The following is a 24,446-nucleotide window of genomic DNA, read 5'->3' on the forward strand; positions in this document are numbered from 1 at the left end:
CCTGCTACTCAGCATTCCCCCCATGGCATCACCTGAGCCACTTCCAGCTCACCCCACAGGCACAGAGGACTCCTTTTCCCATGTTCTTCATCTTACATCCCACCCCTCCATCGTGCCTGTCATCTTTCCCCTCTCCTGCAGCCCCATGCACCCACTGCCTCCTGTCCCCATAGTTTCCTGGTGCTCCTCACCACTGGAAAGCCCCTCAACATGTGTCAGTCTGAAACTCGTGGCAGGGGGTAGAAGAAAACAGAAAGGGAAGAAGCCCAGTGGCTTCCCCGGCTTTGGGGAGTCCAAAGGGATACTACAGCCACCTGGATGCAGGGTGCTGGGGCCAACAAAGAGCCTCTCCTTCAATGCTGCAATTTAATTGAATGTAGAGTTGGGGTTTTTAATTTTTATTATTATTTGCCTCTCTGTGATGCTAAACACTAAGCTCTGCTGTCACACTCCCTTTGGCAGCACTTCTCACCTTGGGAGAAGGTCCAGGACCTCTGTCCACAGACCCAGGAGTGGAGCAGCTCAGCCAAACTCTGGTCACACACAGAGCCTGTACCTCCCTGCCGTACTCCAGCAGATTCACAAGGAATATGTGTATAGCAGGAATATAGCCAGGCAAAGGAGGAGTGACACCAGTTCCTCCCTCCTCACACAACCAGGGTGAGTAACAACAAAAAGCTCAGCTCCCATTACTGCCTGTCAGCCATGGACAAAGGATGAACAGGGACAAATCTGCATGTGATGCATCAGGCAAAGAAACATCCGGCAAGCACTGTGGAGGGGAAAGACAACAGGTTTTTGGCATCCTATTTAATTTATTCCAACTTTATGTAGCTCAACTTTCTTAAAAGGGAAGAAGGCAAACATAAGAAAACTTCCCTATTCCTAAACAAAACAAAGTACAAACTGCAGATGAGAGCCAGCATGTGCAAGTTTTATATGAAAAAGCAGAACACCCTCAGATGTTAACAGAAAACAGCATCATTTTTACAGTTACTTGGTTTTGCATGGAGGTGTGTTTTCTTCTTTCATGTGCTCCCATTCATACACATCCACATATGCCCATCCCTGACTTCCCAAAGGGGATCCTTCCCCTGTCTCCTCCACTGCCATGTCCAAACCTCTGCAAAGGCATGAGGGCCCTAATTTACTGAGCCCACCTGTCCCATTCACATCTGAAATGTGGATTCAAGAAGGGGGACAAGAAACAACAAACCATGTAAAAACCCGAGACGTTTACACTAAGGAGAGGGTTTTTGCAATTGCCCTAATAAGGACATCCATATTAAAAAAAATAAAAAAGGAAGAAAATAATAAAACCTCCTTGCTTAGGCAATGGGGAAGTTATTTATTCTCAGCATCAGTGTGTTCTGTACAGAAAGAAATCAACAGGTGAATTAACAGCAGACATCTCTCCTCAGCATGTCCAGCACAAAACCTCTCAGAGCACCTGGAATCACTTGGATTTCATCTATACAAATGTGTATGTGGGCAGAGTGTGTGTGTGTGTGTGTGTGTGTGTGTATGTATGTGTCTGTGTCTGTGTGTGTGGGCCTTTACAAAGCAAGATATATACTGTAATTTACTTTAAAAAAGAAGTTATGTGCTGAATAACAGATGCTCACTTCAGTCCCAAGCAAAAATGGAGGGACAAGGGCAGCTGCTTGGGAACGCAGGTTTTAGATGTTTTGTTTTTTCCTATCTAGAAATAAAGAAAAAATGAATGAGAGAAAGAGAGACATTCCCTGGCTTGTTATCCTAAATCTACACACGCATCCTTCCACCCAGCCTCAGCAAGTTCATTTTAGCTCCCTCAGCATAAACTGACCCTACGAAATACTGTGCAAAAGCCCTCCAAATCCCTTGGAAAAAACAGCATTTAGCTTTGCCATCACCCAAAGGCTCCATGCTCCCAGACCAGTGGCTGAAGCTGGATGTCTATGGAGTTGGTTGTGCCCCAGCACAAGCAAAAGAAGCACCCAAGAGCATTTTTAGGGGGCAAGGTGGCAGCTGTCTCATCTTTAGCCCTTTCCCGCACCACTGCTTCCTTGGGGAACACATCCCAACTGTGGTGTTACATTCCAGCTGGGAATCCAGGGTCTTTCTTCCTTCCCTCCCTCCCACACCACATTCCATGCCAGGACTGATGGCTGGGCTGGGGCACAAGAGACTGACTGGCAGGACACAAGAGGCAGGTGACAGTATTTACAGTCTTTGGTCTTGGGGAAGAGAGAAAAAGGGGGAAAGGCTGGGCTCTTTCAGTTTTTTACCCTCTCCCACTCATAGCAAGGGGTTTTGTCCCCTGGGAGGGGTCAGGGAGCACATGGCACTCTGTGCTGGAGGGTGCAGAAAGATGCCGCAAAGCAGCAGGGAGGGCAGGGCTGCAGGGCGAGGAGCAAAGAAGACCAGTTCTCTGGTTTATGTTGGGTGAAAGACTAAGAAAGCAGTCCCTTCTCCTTGTAAATCCCCCACCGCCTTCCCCTCCCATTATCCCTCCCCTCCCCAGGAACCAGGCAGCTGAGGAAGGAGGGCAGCACCCAGTCTCTTCCAGAGCCTAAAGAGACACGCTGAAACCCATGTAAAATCCAGCACTGGGACCACAGTGAGCCACCTCCAGCCAGCAAGATCACATCTGTCTACTGGCTCCGCAGGGCATGTGCTCCCCGGTCCTCCTGCTCGTGGGCTGTATAGAAGAGGTGGCACTCGGGGTCCCCACGGATGGTGGGTGCACCCTGGATCACCTTCCCGTGAATGGGATCCACGCACCAGCACTCGCCACGCTGCCCGTTCACTGACATCTTGCACTGCATGGAGAGGGAAAGGACAGGTGTCAGTCAAGAGAAGGACAAAACAAACCACTTCCCAGGTCATCCAGCCCAAAGCCCCAGCACTAGCAGAGCTGATGTTTCTCTGGTGACCTGGCACTACTTTAGATTCACACAAAATCCATGGGATGCTGTACTCAAACCCCCCAGGGCCTACGCTGCACCAGCAGTGTTACTCCAGCAGTCCAAGGTGAGGGCCCAACCTTGTTCCCCAGGGGCTGTGCCAGGGACCAAGAAGCCAATTTTAATGAACCAGGTGGACAAGTGTCCCTGCAATGCATCACCTTTTGCCAACTGTGGATGAAAGCATCCAAAGAGAGAAAGATTCCCTTGGGAAAGAGAAATGAGATAGACTGACAGAGGAGCTCTAAAATTCTTCTCACCGGCAGATTAGGCTAAACAAATATGAGATCAAGATTCCTACAGCCAGACCAGAGATTCACTCATCCCAGAACAGAGATGGGGACCATGGTGCATCTGGACCTGGACTCTGTCCTCCCAGTCTTGTTAGAGAAAAGTTTCTTGGTCTAACAGTTATTGTCCTCCTCCTGCCCTGCAGTGCTGCAGGCACTTTGAACCTGATGTTCATCCCTCTGGCCCCAGCAGATACATTTCTGAACAAGATGTGGTGGGAGATGCAGAGGTTATGGCAAGCAGGCCAGAGCAGGCTGAATTGTTTCCCAGGCACAAGAAGCAGCAGACACTGTTTTTATCTGTGTAGCACACAAAGCATCACTGCAGTGTCCGGGATCATTCCCCAGACGTGGCTCATCCTACAGGCAATTTCCCAGCTCTGCTCCATCCAGCCCTTCCAAGTGTGCTCATGCTGGGGGCTCTTCAGGGGTGAATGGGTGAGGGTCCAAGTGAGACAAAGACAGGAGAATGGACAGAGGGAGATTCTCTCATATCATCCTATTTATTTTTTTTTTTAATTTAATGCTTCTGATCAAGGAGTTGAAGTAGCCCTGAGTAAAAGGCCTAGCCATGAAAACAGCATGTGTCCCCTCCAAAGGCTCAGCTATAAGGGAACCTCATACCCAGGTACTATTCACAGGTGACTCCAGTCAACCCTGCACCAGCTGTTGTTCTGCTGTTTGTCCTGGAAGTTTTTTCCCCACTCCTCAGCCACTGACACCTGGTGGTTTTGCATGGATGAAGCCAGGAAGTCATAATTCAGACACAAGTCTTCTGAGTTCTTCTGGGTCCTGTAAATACCTTCAGAAGCATGCTGCACCCCAACTCCCAACCTGCCTGGACGGAGCCCTCCTGGAGCTGTGGGATCAGCCTCCACTTGTGGAGAAAAAGCAGTTAAGTGCAGCAGAAACCTTCCTGACTCCCAAAGCCTTCTGCTTTGTCTGCAAGACTGGTCAGTATTCAGTGCCTCTGCTTTTCTCCTGCAGCAGGGCCCAGACAGGACAAGACCTGGCTCAAAGTTCAAGAAAATACACCTAGATATAAAAGCAGCTCTTGTGGGGAAGGAGAACTAAACTGATTCTCCACCTCTGGACTGTCCACAGCCATGTGTGGATGTGGATTTCATCTCCACTTGCAAACCTGTGGCTGCAGATGCACCTAGGTGTAACTAAACCTGTCCATGCCACATGCAGCATTTGCTATTTATCCCACACCTCACATCATGCACAGAGTATCAGCCCAGCCTTGAACTATGCATGTTCTGTGTCTGCACATGGTGGGGACACACAGTGAGCCAAGGGCTGCTGCTGGAAGCATAGATAGCCCCAGAGCTCCCACTCTCCCCACGTACCTGTTTGAGATTGTACAAGCCATGCTTGTCACAGTTGGGGATGTGAAGGGAGTACAGGTGCTCCAGGGGCCCTCGCTCATCTGGCAGCCGCATGGTGGATATGCGTTCCAGGACCTGATCCAGCTCCTGCTGACAAGGGGTCTGAAAATAGCCCAGAAAGCAGAAAAAATATCAGGACAATGGTACCATTCAGCATCAACACTGTGGACAATGGGAACACCAGTAGGGATGAACACATGCATGCCTAAAGACAGACATTTACCACTGGGTCCTGCTGCAGACTTTACCTCCAGGCACCCAAAACCAGAGTTCTGCATAGACATGCATGTCTCCCATGAACCTGACGCGGCCAAGAGCCAATATAATACCAGGTCCCAAGTCCTGGATACAGGAGATACCTCAGAGAGGCTACCATGGCTCCCACTGGTGGTGACAAGTGACATGAAGCAGGGCTAGACCGGACAGACCAGGAGGGTTTCCATAAGCATAGCCCAGAGCACACACCTGTGATGAAGTTTTGGTCCAGAAGTGCAACTCAAAAGCATGTGAGAGTGCTCCATGGGAGTGGAGAGGAAGACCTGGGAATGGGGGTACTCAAAACCAGCGTCTGAAGGCATCCTTCTTGCTCCCAGACAGGGCTTCCAGCCAAAGCAGTGTGGTTGAAATATGCCTGATGTGAGCCAAACTGAGTCCACACCTCTCTGCTTTTGCAGTGGGTGAGGTTTTTTTGGGTTTTTTTTGCAAAGTAGCCACAGTAGTGTGTGAACTCTCAAAATTGATGGTGCCTGCATTTTATTTTGAACATCTGTTTTGCTTAGTCCTTGGAGGGCATGAGGACTCTTAAAGCTCCTTTCTGTCCATGTGCTCCCCAGATATTAATACTCTATATGTTTACAGGGATGTATATTGTGGACCCTTTATTGGGTTTCCATCTCCATCCACATCCCATCTAATTGCCTTGAGCAAGCTTCCCACTAGAGGGAAGCCACAGCCAAGAACTGGATAATGGAGACAGGCAAGGAGACAGGGAGGTCTTAGAGCACTCTTCCTTCTACAGAACAGTCACACAGGTCATCATCGGGGCTTGTGGCCTGAGGCTGCCCTGCAGCAGGCCCCTCAAATCCCCTTGGGCCACGCCTGCTTAGGGAGAAAGGGTCTGAGAAAGTCAGTCCATGGGCAAATGGCATGCCTGCACCCCTGCAGAGGTGGGTGTTGAGCCAGTAGAAGCCCTGCTTCAGGAGGTGAAGGTGCAATGAAAATAATGCCTCTTGATCAGCATAAAGTTCATCACACAGCGTGTTCAGCCCCAGCATCAGGCCAAAAACGTTTGCTTTTCCTCTTTTTCTTCACCCTGCTTTTTTTCTTTCAATTTATTTTTTCTGTTTTTAAGGCAGTTTATTGCAGATGCCACTTAGGCTTTGCATTCAGCATTTCCCACTGAGCCCACAGCTGCCCCCCTTAGCTCCCCACAGCCCTGCCCTCTCACCCTGCCCGTCGACAGCCGTGACTTTTTGGAGTCCTCGTGGTTGTGATGGGCCTTGCTGACTTTGCCCATCTGCCGCTGCTGCTCGTTCACCTTCTCCCTCATCACTGCCAGCTCCTTCATGCCCGTCTTCATGGGCTTCCTCCCTCCAGCTCCACTCAGGATCCCCACGGTGCCATCCACGTGGTTCTCAGCAAGAATGCTCTCAGACCGGTCATCACCATTATCTGCAGGAGACGGGGCAGACAAGGAAAGCGTCCAGCTCAGTCAGGCGCTGCCTCACGTGTTCATCCTACCCTGGATCATTTTCAGACATGGCTGCTTACCAAGCCATAAAATCTCTGCATGCAAAAATTTTAAATTGCATTAGCCCTTTCATCTGGAAGGTGAGAATAGATCCTTTCATTCTAGAGTTATTACCACTCTAAAAGACAGTTTAGAGAGCAGGGGAAATCACTGCTGGAGAAGTTCTTCCTGGATTTTCTGTGACCTTCTAAATTACTTCCCAAGAATGCAATTTTCCCATCAGAAGTCCAGTTGGATTAGAGATGCCAAGTGTACTTCAGTTCCAACACTTAAAACCAGAGTGATTAGTGACAATACCTTAAGTCCATCTATCATCCCTAAGAGTATCTCCAGGAATATTTTCTCAATATTCATGTGCTAAAATAAATTCTCAAGTCTGCTTTCAAAAATACCTCACCTCTGTTCTGTGGCCATGTGGCCACCCTAACATCCGTTGGAGATCCTGCCATTTCAGCGATCATCATCCTTGCCATACCATCTTTCCCCTTGTTTGTCATAGACTGTGTTACTCATTTAGCTTCTACCTACTTCTGCATTTGGCCACTTCTGCTGACAGCAGAACAGTCACAACTCTGCCACTGCTGAAAGCCACAAGACCCCAGCTAGTTCAGCCATTTCAAAATTTAGTTAGCAGAAATCTGGGGATTTCTGGACTTTTTCCATTTCCTCTGCTCTGTGCTTTATGCATTTTCCCAATTCAACAATAATTTGTGAGAGCAAACCTTGCCACAGCAGGACCTGATGGTCACAATGCTGCAGACACCAGTCTCCTTGGACTTTGCAGTGGCAATGAGGACAGATTTCAATTCCTCCTGTTTGCTCCAAAACGCCTCAGAGGTGACAGCTGATCACTCCCTGCTGCCTGCTCTGATCTGGCTGAGCAGGCATATCTAACACTATAGCTGAATATAATATTGAAGATGACACTGAATTAAGCTGGGACTTCAAGCAAGACCTCCACAGGTCCCTTCTAGCCCAAGTCAGGATTCAACCCACACATGCACATCACCTCCCAGTGCAATAACCCAGGCCAGGCTTTGTATGGCTCTGTATCTCTCTGTATAAGACCTCTTCAGCAGCTCCATAGATACCACACCAGGGGACAGACCAGGCTGTTTTGGTGGTAATGACAAACAGGAAGTGTCTTTCAGTATTGCCAAGGAAGAACTGTAGCACCCAATTTCCCAGCATCAGAACTCTCTCTGGCACCTCCAATTTCAGCTTTCCAGCATTATGGAACTCAGGCATTCATCTAGAGGTAAAGAAATCATATCAAACTGTGCATGATGCAGGGCAAGCATCATGCTATGGCTCACATAACAGTGCTTAATTTATGGATCTCTCCAGCTTTTCAGAGGACCAAGTACACAGAGCATTTACAGACATTAACAGTTCCTTTTTTCAGAATCTGCATGATGATGTTTTGTCAGGGGATAGCCCTACTGTCATGAGACAGTGAAAAATCATAATAGAAAGTGTTTTATTTCTGCCACAGCTTTCTAAGCTCTCTTCAGGTATTACAACCCGGAGCTCACAAGGAGAAACTATGAGAAAAGTTTTGTCTGAACTTATTCAGAAAACCATGGAGCTGCCTGATACCAAGATGGCCCAGGTGGGCTGGATCAAGGAGCCACCCAGCCCAGCCTGTCATTCATTAGAAACCCTCAGCAGCTGCTTGGGAGCAGAAGGACCATTCCCAGTCTGTGCTGCACACCAGCAGTAAAAGCACTTTCACAGCTGAAAACTGCATCTGACGCACAGGATTCAAAAGCCATCAAAAGACCCATCCCTCAGTGGATTTGTCCAGTATCTTTTTGAACTTGTTCACAATTTCCAGAAATACTAAATGCACTTGGTCTGCAGGTTTTTAGCTGCTTAGGTAGCAACTGAAAAGCAAACATGGGGCAAAACCAATCTGGCAAAGTCCATTACTTTCCTCAGTTCTGGTTCCAGATGAGAACTGAGACCAGGTTTGATAGCCAGATGGGCGAGCTCAAAGTCTAGGCTGCTGTCTGGTGATTGCCATCTGGCCATCATCCTAGGAGTCAGACAAGCAACATTTTGAGCAGGAATACTCTGTTTATACGCCAGTCTCCCCATTAATTAGAAACACATAGTGAGAAGAGAGAAGGCCATGAGGCTGCCTTTAGAGAGGATCAAATAAAAAAGCACCATGAAGAGATGGGCAAGGCTGGCCAGGCCCTGATCCTCAACAAGCTGCTTAGAAGAGTTTTAGCCTTCTGACCTCTTTTGTGCTCCTCTCCTTGGTGCCCCCCAAGTTGCCAACAACAGCAGAACAAGGGCAGCAGCAGGGCAGCTTCTCAGACACACCACAGTCCCCTGCTTCATTCAGAAAAAGACAGTACAAACTGACAGAAAAGCAGCAAACTGGAAGTGATGTCTTCCCCCATCCATTCTCACTCCTTCCTGCCTCCAACTAAAATATATAGACATCTGCCCAAATAAGCACTGTGCTAGTAAATGCAGGCGAGCTGGTAAGCCTCTTGTCGGCTGATTCATTCACAAAACCTGCTTCTGATAATATTTTTGCTCATTTTTCTCACTTTCCAATGCTAACAAATATCAGTCCAAAGAAAACCACCGATGGGAGTGGAGTGTGCAAGCCAATGTGCATGAACACACCCAGGGACAGGAGAGATTGGTCTTGGCTCCCCAGGCACCATCACAGGAGCAAGACTGGCTCAGCAGCCAGGAAGGTCTAGCTGCTATTGACTGTAAGCTCTCCTCTCTAAGGCCAAGTCAGCCATGGTGAGCCATGCCTTTGACCCTGCTGCCAAGCTGGACTGTTCCACCTGGGGCTGGTGGCAGAGGCCCATTGCAGCTTTTCCCTCTCCCAAATCTGGTGTTGCGCTTAGGAGAAGCTATCCTGACTTGGAGCTTCCAGGGGTGACTTCATCACAGGGGAAGGAAGATGAGACAGAAGAGGTTATCTCCATGTGCAGAGCATCAGTGTTTCTTTCAGGACAAGGTGCATGCACAGGAGAAGGCTGAGCACCAGGTGTGATGGATCACATCTGAAAGAGGAAAAGGGCTGGAAAGCAACAAGAAGAGTGGAGAGATGAAGACTCAGGTCAGGACAGCACAGATCATGCCACAAGCCAGACAACCCCCCTTAGAGCCAGATAATGCTTTTTAATGCTGCCCTAAAGCTGAAAGTCATGCTTGTTTATTACGACCCATGAACTAATGAAGCCACCTACCATCCCTAGTAGCATGGGATGGGCAGGTATGTAATAGCCTCAAGACACAGAGCTGTAATCTGTCTGTCATCCTGGCCAACACCTTTTTACTGACCAATTTCAATTCACACTAAATATGTGTAAGGGAGTGGTGCCAAACACCAAAACAATTATTGTACAGTTCTTTCTTATGGCATGTGGAAAACACTTCCTGTGTTATTTTGGATCAAAACGAAGAGAGTTTTGTGCAGGGTGGGACGAGTGTGGCAGGAATCTAAGCAGATAGCTGAAGTTCTCCTGAATGCTGATGTAGAGTCCATGAAACACCTCTCTACTTGCCAAGAAAACGATTTCTTTACGGCCTTTTTCAAGGAAAATTCCCATTCCCTTCAATGGGGCGAGGACTTGGCTGGAGAAAAAGCCTGTTCAAATGGCCATCAGTTAACATCTGTGAGCTGCACCGTCTCGCCAACATTTTCAAAAGTGACTACCAGTTTCCAGTGCTCAAATTTTCGGGAATCTGGTTTGAGACCTCTAGGCACCTCTGCCGAGACAGCTGAGAAACAGAGGGGCTGAAAAACAACTTGTCACTTCCAGAGCTACAAGAAAAAATGTACCACACCAAAAAAGGCAGCTGCCTCAGGTTAAAAATATATTTTTATCCCTTTGAAGAGCCCTGAAGCGTATCTGGGCTGCAGAACGGGATGGAGCCAGTAGCACTCACTTAGCATGGGAGGGCCAGGCTCTATCACGGGGAGCACACACCATGCCAAGGACTGCAGCCACCATTGCCAATGCTGCTCCTGCTCTCTCTGCACTTGCTTTCCTTCATCAACAGCTTGCCCAGAGGGTATTACGTGCATTTGCTTATCTGCCTGAGGTGTTTAAATGCTGATTAAGGTCCCAGGCCCACAGGCTGGCCTTTAATGCTGTGCCTGAAACCCCACTAATAACTTGGGGTCCTGGCTGTACCCTGGGCTGGATGGGGCTTACATTTGCCTCCTGCAGCAATCACAGCTTCTACTGGCCAGCACTTTCCTTCTGAAGGTGTCTGAGGGCTTTGCAGTTCATTAATTACCCAGAAGACAGAAAGGTGTTCATCCGGAATTGCACATGGTTAAAGAAAAACAAAATAAAACAAAAAAAGGCACAGAAATATTTGAGAGTGCTGCCCAAAGCTATGCAGGGAATATATGGGCAAATGCAGAAGCCCAAATCCTGGCCTGGCACCGCATCATAAACAGGAGTGAGCACATTTAGGGTTGTTGCAGGAATGAAGCATCCATTAAGAGATTTTTCACCCTGAGCAGTATCATCTATCTTATCTAGGTTTGGGGGATTTTTTGCCTCCAACTCTTGTAGCTTTTTGTATCTGCAAGTTCTACCATTTCAGGATAATTTAAAAGCCTGACTGCTTGGGACTTTTTATTTTAAGGAGCAGAGCTGCCTGTCCCAGGCTGCCAGGAAGCCAGTGCTTGTCCTGTGCAGCCAGAGAGCAGACAGAGCCTTTAAGCCTGCTCTTTCATATGCACAACACCCCCAGCAGAATAATTACTTGTAGGAAGGTAGGGAAGGAGCAGACAAACCCCAACCACAGCCCCGGTGATCTCTGCCTTATCAGTCTGCGAAGTACTTCTAGAAGAGCCCTGGGCAAAGGTGCAACAGTTTTGGTGTGTGTGGTTTTGACCTGGAATTCAGAAACCTCAGAAAAACTTTGCCGACAAAGATTATACTGGCACTGCAATTTCCTCACAGCAGGAACTGCCAAGGACAAAACCCACCCCCCCTACACCAGGACCCTTGGCCCACACTCTACCCCCAAAAAGAACCCAGGGTTTGCTGATTAGTACTGCCAATCTGTAAAGCATCAAGTCGTGGCACAGCATCCATCCACACTCAGCTAGCAGCAGAGGGGAAAATGTGGTATACAGACTGGCCCCAAGCATCATCAAGCCAGTCTGGATGTAGCTGTCCAGAGGCAGATGAAACCAAAGCTCCCACTCAAGTTTCACTCGTCACTTTGCACAAAAGTGCATCTGGAAATGCCACGGAGAGAGCATAAGCAATGGGCTGTGTAGGAGAGGGGGCAATGGGAGAAGGGCACACATCAGTGAAGAACCATCACCTGCCCTGGAACAGCATCTTTCACCGAGGACAGCCATGGATGCTTGGGGAGGGGCAGAAGAGAAGACAGTTACAGAGCAATTCTTCCTCTGCTCTCCCGGCCACTGGCAGTTCAGAAACCAAAGCTCTTTCATCTAGACTGGGTTTAACAGTCATTCACAGACTTAAAGAGGGAAAAGCTGTGCATGAAGTACAGGGACACCCCCATATTGCTTCCTGTCCCCTCTCTTCAGCCAGCAGCCTGTTCTGCTTAGACTCATCCAGTTCTGCACAGGCAACATGTCATGTTTAAGCTGTTGATTTGGTTGCAACGGACTTACAAGTCCAGAGGTGTCTGTGCCATCCAGCTTTTCAGAGGACTGCGCTGAAGTCATCCCAGTCTCTCAGAAACACAGGCTACCATGGGACACTGATCACTTCAGAGCATCCCTCCACCTGCTGAAGAGCTCGCCGGGACTCTCTGCCTGCCTGCACTCCCAGGGTTATTTCATCACACCAACTTGCTCAGTATCAGTGAGGAATTTCACACCATAGCCAGAGAATTCCTGCATTGGTCTCCAAGACTTCTGTGATAAGCTGTCCACAAAGCACTCTCAGATTGCCTGGGGCCAAAAGCCCTAGGGCTATGCAAACACCCTTTCTTTTTTTTGCCATGAGATCTTTTCAGCCCATCTCTACTAGCAGGGAAGGCAGGAGTGGGGAGGGAACGGCATGTTCCGGCCAGGGGTTGCTTAGCAAGCTCCTCTCCCTACCCTGAGCAGCTGGCACCGAGGGGTGATCCAAGGGGCACCCAGTGCTTTCCTTTGACTCAGGCATCCTACAGGAAATGCTTTATGCTCCTCCAAAGTGCCAGGGACACTGACTCCGGGCAGCACAGCTTTCAGCAGCCTGCTTTGCTCTCTTTTCTCTGCCTATTCCTGGTGGCTGGAGAGCTCAACTTTCCCTCCTCCATCCACCTAGGGCCAGAGCCAGAGCAAAACCTCTTACCACTGCACAGTGCCCTGCAGCACACCTCTGCACACAAAGCCTTCCAGCACCAAGTGAGAAGCAATACTGACATGAAGCTGATGTCAGATGAGGATAGAAGAGGGATTGAGATGTCCCTTCCCCCGGGCTTTACTTCAGTCTTTTCTTCTTTTTTTTTAACCGTGTTTGTAGACTGGTTTCCCGAGGATACAAGACTTGTGCAATTACACAGCCTGCCTCTGTGCTTCTGCATGTGCGTACGTTTGCATGACTGCCTGTCTCCCTATTAGCTCTCCTCCCCCTCCACCTCCCAATATATCTACAAACACGTCAGCAAATGCCAACTGCATCTCGAACAGGAACACAATTCGCAAAAATAGTAAGTTTCCACCATTTCATGGAAATGTGCAACCAGGCTGAGGAGAGACCAAATAGCAGGGTTTGTTTTGTTAGCTTTCTTTCCAAATGATTTGACTGAGCGGCCATGTAGCACATTACCAGTCCCCTCTGTGCAGACCCAGCAAAGCACAAACCATTGCTGGGGAAGGTCTGCTCCAAGCCTTCCTCCTGCCAGCAGTGAGCCTGTACATATTGTTTGTGACACCCTGCTCTCACCCACACCAGCTGTTCACTGTGTGCCAAGAATGGTGAGAATGCTCTTCAGGACCGTCAAAAATGCAGGAGAATGCTTCAAGTCCCTTCATTTACCAAGCTTCCACTTACAATCCTGCTTTTCCTTCACCACTTCCCCCAAGCACGGAGCTGCTGTACATCCCAGTGCGCTCCTACAGCAGAGACACTCTGCACGTACCTAAAAGCTGAGGCTGAGGAGCCAGAGGGTCTCATCTCATGGCTGATGACAGTGGTATTGTGCGTGTACTTAACCTCAACATGTGTGAAGGCAGCATGCTCAGGGGAAAGACCTTTAACACGTTTGGAAGGTTTTGCTGAGTGAGGCTCTCCGAGCTCCCTGCCACCATAAAAGCATTCCCCCTTGTTAGTGAACCGTATCTCAGCCTTTTCAACACAGTTCTACAATTAGCCCTCTGCAAAGCTCCAACCTTCCCAGCAGAACCAAATGAATTAACTTGAAAACACTGCCCAGCTTAAATTAATTGCACTGCAGCTTCCCGATTTGACATTGACCCTGTCTGTAAAATCCCCAGAGTAGTTACTGCTTAGTTATTAGGGGCTTCTGCCTGAATGAAACAAGCCATTAATCCTACCAGGCCAAGTCTCTGCTCTCCTTCTCCACTCACTCACATGCATATGTGTGGTCTTCAGGCACCCCAAAAAACCCGAACCAACTCCCAGTATAAGATCAGTGCCTAAATCCTTCGTTCCATGAATTTCCAGAATAAAAGCGAACCACAAAACCACCTTATTAAATTCCTACAGGTTTGACTGCTGTGTTTGAATTACCTATATTTCCACAACGGAAACATGGGCTCACCTCTAACCCCGAGTCCAAATCTGTCAGGGCTTTTGCATCTCACAGGCCAGAGTATGCAAGCACAGAAGAGTTTTCCTTACCACAGCCTCCATGAGGATGGCTGCATGTTCATTACTATTTAGATGATCTCTGTTTGGCATTATGCTGCTGGACCGCGTTCCTGCAGGAGAGCCAGATGCTGCCAGATTGACAGGAGCTGTGAATCTCAACAAGGCTGATTCCCAGGTATGATGCTCAGCAGCCTGCGAGAAAGGACTGATGAAGGACTTATGATCTGATGGACACACCATCACAAAAAAGAAACTCTTCAAAATCACACTCAATGTTTTTGCTTCCCTCACACATTTTGGGGAAAAGTGACAGCATACAGGACCTTTTTGGACTATTCTCTTATTTTTGAATTATTACCCTTAAAGGTCCAGGCAGCAGCAAGCAAACACCATGCTAGCTGGAGAAAGACTGCCAAAGATCAGTTTAAATCTGCACAAACAAGAGATGGACTACTAGAGGAAATACTCACATCTGTCCGTGTCTCTTGGTTAGGGTGCTTTAGCCAAATATAGCAGGACATCTTGCTTCAAGGAGAGGTGACTGAGGGAAATTTTGTGGGTTCCATCATAGAGGAAGCTAAGGGAGATAGTCTCTGACAATGCCCTCTGCCGTTCCGGCTCCTCATGGATAGACAAAAACTCACCAAAAAGATGTCCTCTGGTTCTGGAAGCCCAGCTGTAATTCACTCATTTATGAGTAACCATTTGGTGCGTGTTCACAACTCCCTTCAGGATCAATGGCTGGTAGGGAAGGCTGTGTGCAGCACAGCCAGAAGTCTGACCTTGCACCCTCAAGAAAGGCAGAAAAGCCTCAAAACTAGGAATAAACCTCCCCCTCCCAAACAAAAAACCCACAAATAAAGCAAAAAAACATTTAAAATGCAAAAAGGTGTTTCATCCCGCCAGTGAGAGCCATCTCTCACCTATCATCTCTGGTATTGCTCCACTCCCTTCTTGGCCACATTAGCTTCTCCAGTTATTATGCATACCAGTGGAATGAACTTCAGTCATTTGTATTACTAGTTTTTAAATAACATCTCACTTTTCCAAAGTCAATTTTCCAGACGGCAGCTCAGGCCAGAGCTCCCCTCACCACCCACCCAAATATCATTGCACATTTCCTCGAAGTCTGCGTTTTTCAAAACACACTATTATTACAGCAATTTCTTCCTACCTTCTCAGAAACTCTGCCAGAGCCCAACAGCCAATACCTTCAGTGTCACCTTAAAGTCTGCTGGATCCACTGTCCCCACACAGCCCCTGAGCCACGCACCAGCCCTTAAAGCCAACTCTGTTTGCTTTTTCCTCAGAAACCTGCATTCCCCAGGCACAAAGCACAGGTGCCTCCAAATAAAACCAGAGCACTGAACCATAGGTAGTAGCTGCTGCAATTTAGTTGAGCCTTTTTTGCCCATGAGCATCTCCCACCTGCCCCCAGCACTCACAGTCATTGTCTTCCCTCCTCATGAGGGCTATTACTTAGTTACTAGAGCCCATATTTAAGCCACATGTTGAGCTGTTCCCAGACTGTGTTTTTTTTTCTCTCATCCGGCATCAAACCTACGCAACACCACAATTGTTTCAGGTTATGTCAAAACGCTTTGGTCATCTGTTCTTGGGGCAGTATTTCACTCAGTTTTGCAGTCATTTTGCTCAATTTCTTTAACCTTTGTTTTACCTTTCTCCCAGCTAGAGGCAGAGCTGAATTTGAACCCTTGTGTTCAAGTACTCTGTGAGAAGGGACTGAACCAGGTCTTACATGTGTATTTGTTATGCACGTTTACTATTTATCTTAGTATGTGCATTTACTGAAACAAAGCAACTGACACTCTCTAAGGATAAAGTCTGCACTGATACAACGCTGCTACTGAAATAACTGGGAGCTTTGACAAAATTAAGACTTTGCAGATTCATCCCACCGCTGACTGGCACATGCACAAACACAATGAAACGTTCCAACTCATGGACACTACCAGAAGGCAGCAATTTGATCTGTAATAACTGTGTGGCATATAAGGGCCATGCACATGCAAGTCATGCAAGGTACCTTTATGGTCCCTGAGTGACTTCCAACCTCCAGAGCCTACAGCAGAGCCACATCCATGCCGCTTGGCCTTCAGAAGGGGAAGTTTCCTCCCCACAGGTGTGAGGGAAGCAGTGCCAGGCAGCCTGCTGCTTCACTCTGATGTTGTTGCTTTGGTCTCTTGCCTTTATAGAAAAAAGGGCTGGATCTCATTTTGTTTGAAAATTACTCTCTATTTTGGGCCACCCATGAAGTTGCCCAAATTCAAAATTCAGGAGTTTGCAGACTCCTGCTGAGCAAAAGACAGGAAGAGAGAGTCATAAAACTGTGGCAGATGAAAGAAGAAAAGACAGGGGAACATCAGTAGCTGCATTCCCAAGGAGGATGGAGGCATTGCAAAGCTTAAGAAACAGACAACCGCAGAACACAGTGATGGAGATAAACCTGATAACCCAACTGAACCACTGGAATGGAAGCTGAGATGCACATCAATCAGCTTGCCATTTAAACAGCTCCAGAAAGCAATTTGTGTACAGCCAGCCAGCACACTTCACCACCAAGGGCCCTAGTGTGTTTGCTTTACACCTGATCTATACAGCACCCCTTTCTCAGCCAGATACTACTTATAGCCTTGGAAGAGATCCAGGCATGTGGCAAAGAGCCCTTGAAAAGTGGGATCTGATGACACACTGGTTGGGATGGCCCCCAAGTTAGAGAAAATCACCCTTGCCTCTGTAAACAACCCAAATAGGGAAACATTGAACTTCAGCAAAAAATGCAGGGAATCCCCCTGGCTTCAAGAAGGACTGGCCTTCCCATAGAGTTCACCCCAAATAGCATAAACTGGCTTGTGGCATACAGATGTTTACGTCCTCCTCCAAACCAACCTTGAACATGGTATACACCTGGCGTGGGTCAGCCCAGACAGCTGCTCTGCACCAAGTACGGCTACGCTGTACTCTGCTCATGTTGTACAGCATGCAACAGCTTTGACCTGGCCTCTGTCTATGGTATTTTGGAACCCCCAAATTTTCAAAGCAAAATGCAAATTTTTAAAGCAGTCATTTAAGGGCATGTAACTCCCCAGGCATAGGGTCTGGGGAAGGAGCTCATCAAGGGGGACACTAAACCATCCCAGGAGCCCTAAGGTGGGAGGCTGCCAGTAGGTAGATTGCCCTGGAGTGCTGTAACTTGCACCACTCTCAGACAGACCACCACAACTGGAAAGCACTGTAACCACAGCCATCCCAGAGACAAGGGGGCAAGAGTCAAGAACACATGGGGAACAATAGCCCCTAGCAGCTACAAATCCCTTTCATCAGGCCCCAGAACAAAAGCACTGCTGCACTATTCCCCATCAAGAAGCAACGGGCACCCCACACCAATCTCCACCACACTTGGTCCATAAAGCTCCTCTTCATTAAAGCCACTGTTGCCACATCTGTTAGTGTTTTAAAGCACATACATCTGGCTTAATTGAGCACTTGACTTTATTGCTGCTTTATCTCCATTTTCTGAACAGGTCTTGGGGAGAAGGCTTTGTGTGGTTGATGTTTGCTTCTTTTTTCATTCTTCCTTTTAAATTTTTTTTCCCACTGAAATCCCACCTGAAGCAGGAACAAAATTCACTGTGACAGCTGCTCACAACCTCTGGGGCTGCTTTTAGGAAAGTCTCCTCTCTAGACAATAAACTCCATGCTAAATATTCTGGTTTATGTGCTTCAAAGCTGCAGACTTCAACCCCACCAATTCTCTCTTCCCATGCTGTTTCCCCAGGAAAAAAATCAGAATTAGTGGCAGAAGGTGGTGTAGTACGTGTCAGGAAGAAAGAAAAGAAAAAGGATCTTGCTGCCCCTGCTGTCTCTGAAACTTTGCCTCTGCCAAGTTACAACAAACAGGAAAAGCAGAATCAAAACACAGCCCCCATGTCCCCCTCCAACCACCCAGTGCCGGCTGTGCTGGTGCCAGCTACCGCTCACAAACAATCACACTGTGAGACTCCTCTGGCACATCCTTCCAGGTGGCCTGAACAACAGAAAAGCCCAGCTCAGGAAGCCTGCATTTGATGCATGCAGAGCTTGAATCCCTTCCAGAAAGTACAAGGGTCCTTCATGCCCACAGACTGAGGAGAGGTTACCTGAAATGCCCTTTGCCAGCTCCTATATGTCTGTTTCCCTGTGAAACCAGAAGCCAGGCACACAGCAGCTGGGAACATGGAGCAGCATTGGCTGTAAGGTTGGCTGTTTTCCCACTAAGACACACCAAGTACTTTGCAGCCACTGGGAGAACAGGATTGGTGCCTCCTGGGGCAAAGAGTTTGGGCACCTTCACTGGCCTGTGGCATCCTCACAGGAGCCCATGCCTGTCATCCTTCCACAGCTTTCAGGCCATGATATGGGATGTTCACCATCCCAGACAGTATTTCACTCACTGCAGACTGAGGCTGAGACTGCTCAGCTGGTGACCTGACTGTCATGAAGTGCCAAATGCACACAAATACATTATGCTGCTTAATACTAACACAGACTGTAACCCACACAAGTGACCCAGGAGCTCTATATCTGCTAAAAGCAGGATAACCTGCTGAAATCAGGACTATGGCAGCTTCAGGGTAAGTGGCTGAAGTGATGCTTCATGACATCACCACACGTCATGGCTGTGACGCAGCAATCCCGCTGTTTCATGCACACAGAAGGAAGCTCTTCAGTTACACCACCACTTGCTTTTCATGCCCACCAGGTATGCTCCCCACCCCCACCAGCCATCTCCCAAGCACCCCCTGCCCTCAGTTCCTTGTTCTCCTGCCTGCCATGTACAAGAGAATCGTCTTCAGCCAGTGTCACACCTTGCGAACTCTGTGGATTTCAACTCTTCCAGTGGAAGCAGGCATCAATGTCCTACTGAACCCCTCCTATGAGAATAAGATATTTAAAGCAGTGTCAGCTCTCCCAATGCTGTGTTCGAGTTTGATTTCATGCTGCAGTGCTGAGTCCAGCCATCCTTTATCCCTGCTGCCTGGTATCTTTTCTCCATTGTCTAAACACAAAAGCCACCCTTGAAGCGAGCAAAAAGCAAGGCGTACTAGCAGCAGCCAAATGAGCTTCCCTGGTCCTTCCTGTCCCAGTCCAACAAGACTTCAAACCCAGAAAAAGAAATATCTGAAGAGTGAAGTGAAAGAGAGTCAAAATGTAATTTACTCTGCACTTCCTATCCCAAACTGGCAATGGATATTCCTGTGCATTTGATAATTACTCAGTCACTCTTGTTTCACCTGTCTTTAACAAGACAAACTTCTGAATTCCTTGGGAGGGATGCCCTGAGCAAATTACAGTCTCTAAACCTCGTATGCACAAAGCAGAGACACCTTTCCTATGAAAAAAATCCCTCTTTAGGCTTTATAGTTGAACCCAGCAGGATTTTACCTGTGGGAACACCAGATCAAGTTATCCTCAAAAGGAAGGCAGAGAATTTAGGTACTGCTGTACAACCCACACTGACCTCCCCCTTCAACCAAGGGGGACAGCAGATGACTTCTGCAGCATTGCTTCCCAGGGAAACAGGGAGCAGTCAGGGAATGAGCTGCTCCTCTGTGACCAGCAGCTGATATCAGGAGGGCTGTAATGACTGATCATCTCCTCTGCTTCTGGAAACCAATGACATAGGGACTTTCCAAGCCAGAGGCTGCAAATGGATTATCACATTTCTTAGCCAGCCATACATCTGGGAATTTCTATACTTCCTTTAGGTGCCATTTATATATCAAGGCCTTTTCTAACTTCTTACAGGAGCTACCTTCATAGTTCCGTTCTGTGCCCTGCTTGATCTTTTCATGGAATGCCAAATGAAACTGAAAAATAGTGATCATCTTGTTCCTGCTTCATAGCTTTCCCCTCAGCCCACAGGAGTAAGTCAGCAAAAAGACCCAAACACCACAGTGCTGGCCTTTATACCCCATTGAGACAGGTTTTGAAGACCCCTTAGCCAAGGAGTGACCTTCAGAATGCTAAGTGCACCTGCTGTGTGCCACGCATGCCTCCAAAATCAACCACAGCCCCGGTGAGGGGCTGGGAGCCAGGACACCTCTTCTTTAAAAAGAAATAAAAATGCCCAGCCTTTTCGCAACTACAGAAGGCTTTGGCATGAGCTAAGGGCACAGGAACAAAGCCAAAGCACATGGAAAACAGCAGCAGCAGTTCTTGCTGCTGCCTAAGTGGAGAGCTGGGACACCACCCTAGAGCAAGGAACTCACTGCAAGCTCCTGACCAGCTACACAGGGTGCCCTGACACAGAGACCCCTCCAGTGCCATCCCAAGTGCTGCCCTGATGGCCCCAGCCCATCAGCACTCTCTTGTCACACAGTGAAACATGTTGGCTGAGGACCAATAAAAGCACCTTCTCATGGGATTTTTCAGGTTTCAAGGATATCAGTGTCTGGCACAGGCTAAAGTAATTAAGACGACTTCCAAGAGACAATCTGGCATTGATTAACCAGCTATTTACCACTGAACATTACAAGTTCCCACTCTAAAACTCTGCACCAGAACACTTGCTATTTCCTAATTGTTTTCTCCCTTGCCCCATTCCTGTGTCTCACAAAGTCCAGCTGTGGCCTCTCACACCACTCCCTCAGCCTCACCATGCTTTGCCTTGCTAAATAAACCATGATGGTGTCAGCCAGACTAAAGCTGAAAGGCTTCCTGAGGGTTAAAGGGAAAAGCATGTTGCTCTTGGCAAACAGATAAATCCAGTTTTCACTGAACAGGTCTCAAGACGGACAGCCACAGCCACATGTGCTTGCAATCATCATATTTACATTTGAGTCTTCCTACTGAATACCAGTAGGAAGAATACCAGGGTAAAAAAAGCCTTAGGCTGATCTCATTTTTACCAGCTTCATTTGGCTGATCCCTACTCAGCCACAGATCTCTTCATCATCAAGTTCCTCCAGAACAGAGATATCCCTAACACTACAAGAGCTGAGTTAACAACGCATTTCACTACTACTCCCTCCTACATCACTTAGAAAGCATGCCTGGAGGAGCAGCAAACAGGCAGTGCTGGAGGGAAGGGTTCGTAGTCAACAGGGAAGAGTTACTGGTGGCATTTAACACCTCACAGGAAGGGTAATGCAACTTCTGCATTCAAAGACAGAATTTGTTACAGGACCAGAGAAGGTAGAATGGGCATGTCCAGTTTCAGGGCACTTCCACACTCTCTCCATGTCTAATATCACCAGCTGCTATGTCATCTCCTCTTTGAAAGGCAATTAGGAAAGTCTTCCATTCCCAGTGAGCTCCAAAGGAGCAAAATACACTCAGCCTCTGCAGTATGTGGGTACTTCTCTGCAAAGCTGTATCATCTCTGCTCCCAGTACCCCCACAGCAGAATGGGAAGACAAGAAATCAGTGGGACAGGACTTTGCCTCTTCTGAGGTCTGCAGAATACTATTTAAACTGATGGAGCAACAAGGATATTTATTATTTAGGGAGGTGTAAGAGAAGAGGAGAATGGAAACTGCTTATCAATAATGAAAAGCAAAAGTGAATAAAACTTGTGGAGATTAATTCCACACAAGCATCTTTCTTGTTCCTAAAATATATAATGGAGCACCACAGAAGAAAGTAGGACAGATTGGTCAGATCAAATACTAGAAAGGAAAATGGCAACCAGGGAAAATTTGACTACACCTATAGTTAAGTCTAGGAAGACAAAAAGGAATTAACAACTCTTATAAATATGAAGGTTTTACTGAGATGAAAACTACTGAATTAGATAAACATGGATAATCCAAATAATTAGCCACTGGTACAGTTTACAAAGGGTGGTGATAGTATATTATGAGTGATTTTAAAGTCAAGACCAAATGTTTTTTGTAGTGTTCTAGTCAAAACAGCCATTCACACAGCAAAAATCTGTGGTCTGAACTAGACAAGGAAGCAGGCTTGAGAATGGGACACTGTCCTGGCTGTAAAGTTGTGAAAAATTAACCTGGGAGCATCAGAGATGGATGCCCTAAGAGATGACCTGACACCATGTGGAATGATCCCTAAACCAAGAACCTCCACCAAAGAAAAGGGCAGTGCTTGGATCACACCTAGTGCAGTGGATGGAGGTCTCCAGATGATGATTCCTTACAGAAATGGCCTCGATCAGTTGCCACAATTGACAAGGTCAGCCTGAATCCTTAAATTGGACAGAAAATGGAGAAGCACCCATACAAAGAAACACCCCCAGAGATAGACAAAAGAAAAAACTCTTAGAGCATCAGCTGGTGGAAAATGTGAGAAGTCATCAGAGAAGTCATCCAGACAAATTAACTTGGAAAATGGCAGAAGGCTGATGAATATTTGGCATCAAAACAGCCATCAGCCTCCCCATGATGTTCCCAGAATGAAACTGTAGAACGAGCCATAAATAGTCTGAAGTGCATCTTGCTCCTTTGCCCCAAAGGCAGCATGGCCATGCTGGGGGAGCTTGGAAGTGGAGAGAGGCAAATGCTTAAAATCTAACCCTCACTGAGTCACAGGAATAAATCAGTCTAGAAAGGCCCACTGTAAGCTGGAGAAGAGCCTTTTGGAGGTCTTAAAGGCATGTGACACTTCTCAGTTTCTCCCCTACCAGCTTTTGTTTCATTTGCAATTAAAGTATCAGAGCTGCCAGCTGTCCTTTTCCCTGTTTCTGTCAGGACTGTTGGCCTCAGACAACACACCTGATATCTCCTCTTGTGCAACCAATTCTCTATCGCTGTTGCCAACTTTACCACTTTATCTAGTCATTGGCATTGTATAAGGGCTTTGTTTTAAAGCTTTCCCCCGCTCACCTGTTGCAAATACTCACTTATTTCCCAAATCCCCTTTCATTTAAAGTTTAAGGTCACAAAGTACAGATTTCCTCATTTCAGCTCCCCCCAAAGCTGGAGTAGTTTGGCTTGGCTGCAGAGTAAACCCTAGGGCCTAAAGAAAACATACACATAGGACACTTCTGCTACTCTGAAATGCTGAGCAATAAAATCTCAGTAAATAAATAAATAGATGGAAACTTGCTTTAGGTCAGAGAATGTCATGCCATTTGGTTCTCTACAATTTAAAATAAAGTCAATCTAAAAAACAGGCAGACCAGGGACCCACACCTAAAAACCAGTGTTAACAACTACAACAAAACCATTTCCTTTGAAAATTCCGTACAGTAAAACTTTCTGTGAAACAGGAATACTGCTTTAGCCTCAATCCAACTGTACTGTGAATTAAACCCCAAACTCTTTTGAGCACAATTTTATTTTGAATTTGGTTTCATTTGGTCACACTGATCTTTAACAACCACCCTCCCATGACAAAACCTGCCCTCTGCCAAGCTGAAAGAGCGTTAGCATGGCAGGGGCAGCACTATGTCCTGTGTGTTGACAAAACCTGCTGGGCTCATGAGAAGAACTAAAACATTTTAGAAAATTACTCGTTTAAGGAAAAAAATCCTCCCTGGGATGATTAGTGCAAGGGTCTCCTGAACCACTGGACACGAGACTTGCCATCAGCCACATCACAGCAGCCTGCCTGGGAGCAGAAAACTATCTGCCCTGTCCCTGAGGCATCACCTGGAGAGGTCATCCTAGAAAGACTGTGCTCCAGCCAGCAGGAGATGCCGTATTTTCTAGACAGGGTATTATTAGGGCTGAGTTATGGTGTGACGTCCTCGTGACAACACTATTTTCTCACTCACAGTGCTCTTTCCCCTCCCCGTCTTTGTTTGCCTCCTGTAACTCTACAGAGCAGCCAAGTCCTCTCTGTGGCACAAGCTCCCACTCCCCTGGAGCTCTTCCCTGCACCTGTGCCTGCCTACATCCATTTTGCAGGCTCATGACTGCTGCTGAGGGCTTGCCAGCTGCTTTCCAGGGGGTTAACACTTCCCTCCCCATGGGACACTTGTCTGTGGTTACAGGGTGAGCCTGTGTGCTTTCTTCAAAACTGGATGGAAATCCCCCCTCAACCTGGGATCAATTAACACACACAGGTCTTAACTGTCCACTGGCAGGTTTCACTAGTAAAAGTCCCATTCATCAATGTCTTCAGCCTGGTCTTTCACTGCCCCTCCCAGCACTCTCTTCTGCTCAGCTTTATCCCACTCCTAACCCTCTCAACCATCCACATCATTTATCAGAAAGAGTTTGTCTGGGCTTTTTTGTTCGTAACAATGAGCCTAACAGTGCAACCACAAGTATCCAACATCTTCACACCTACATTTTCCACCAGGGCTGGTG

At 47.4% G+C, this 24,446-nt stretch overlaps 1 protein-coding gene across 2 annotated transcripts in view; it reads right to left on the reverse strand.

The window, feature by feature from the left end:
- Positions 1-1,285: 1,285 nt before the first annotated feature.
- IGFBP2 (insulin like growth factor binding protein 2) overlaps positions 1,286-24,446 on the reverse strand; it is a 58,407-nt gene continuing 35,246 nt past the window's right edge. For both annotated transcript variants that reach the window (XM_066323003.1, XM_066323004.1), the window contains exons 2-4: positions 6,077-6,300; positions 4,591-4,731; positions 1,286-2,804 (exon numbers count right to left, since the gene is read on the reverse strand). In XM_066323003.1, the coding sequence (XP_066179100.1) occupies positions 2,637-2,804; positions 4,591-4,731; positions 6,077-6,300 (533 nt within the window). In that variant the 3' untranslated portion in view covers positions 1,286-2,636. The remainder of the gene's footprint in view (positions 2,805-4,590; positions 4,732-6,076; positions 6,301-24,446) is intronic.

This window comes from Sylvia atricapilla, chromosome 7 (genome assembly GCF_009819655.1).
Source record: "Sylvia atricapilla isolate bSylAtr1 chromosome 7, bSylAtr1.pri, whole genome shotgun sequence".
Taxonomy (NCBI): Eukaryota; Metazoa; Chordata; class Aves; order Passeriformes; family Sylviidae; genus Sylvia; species Sylvia atricapilla.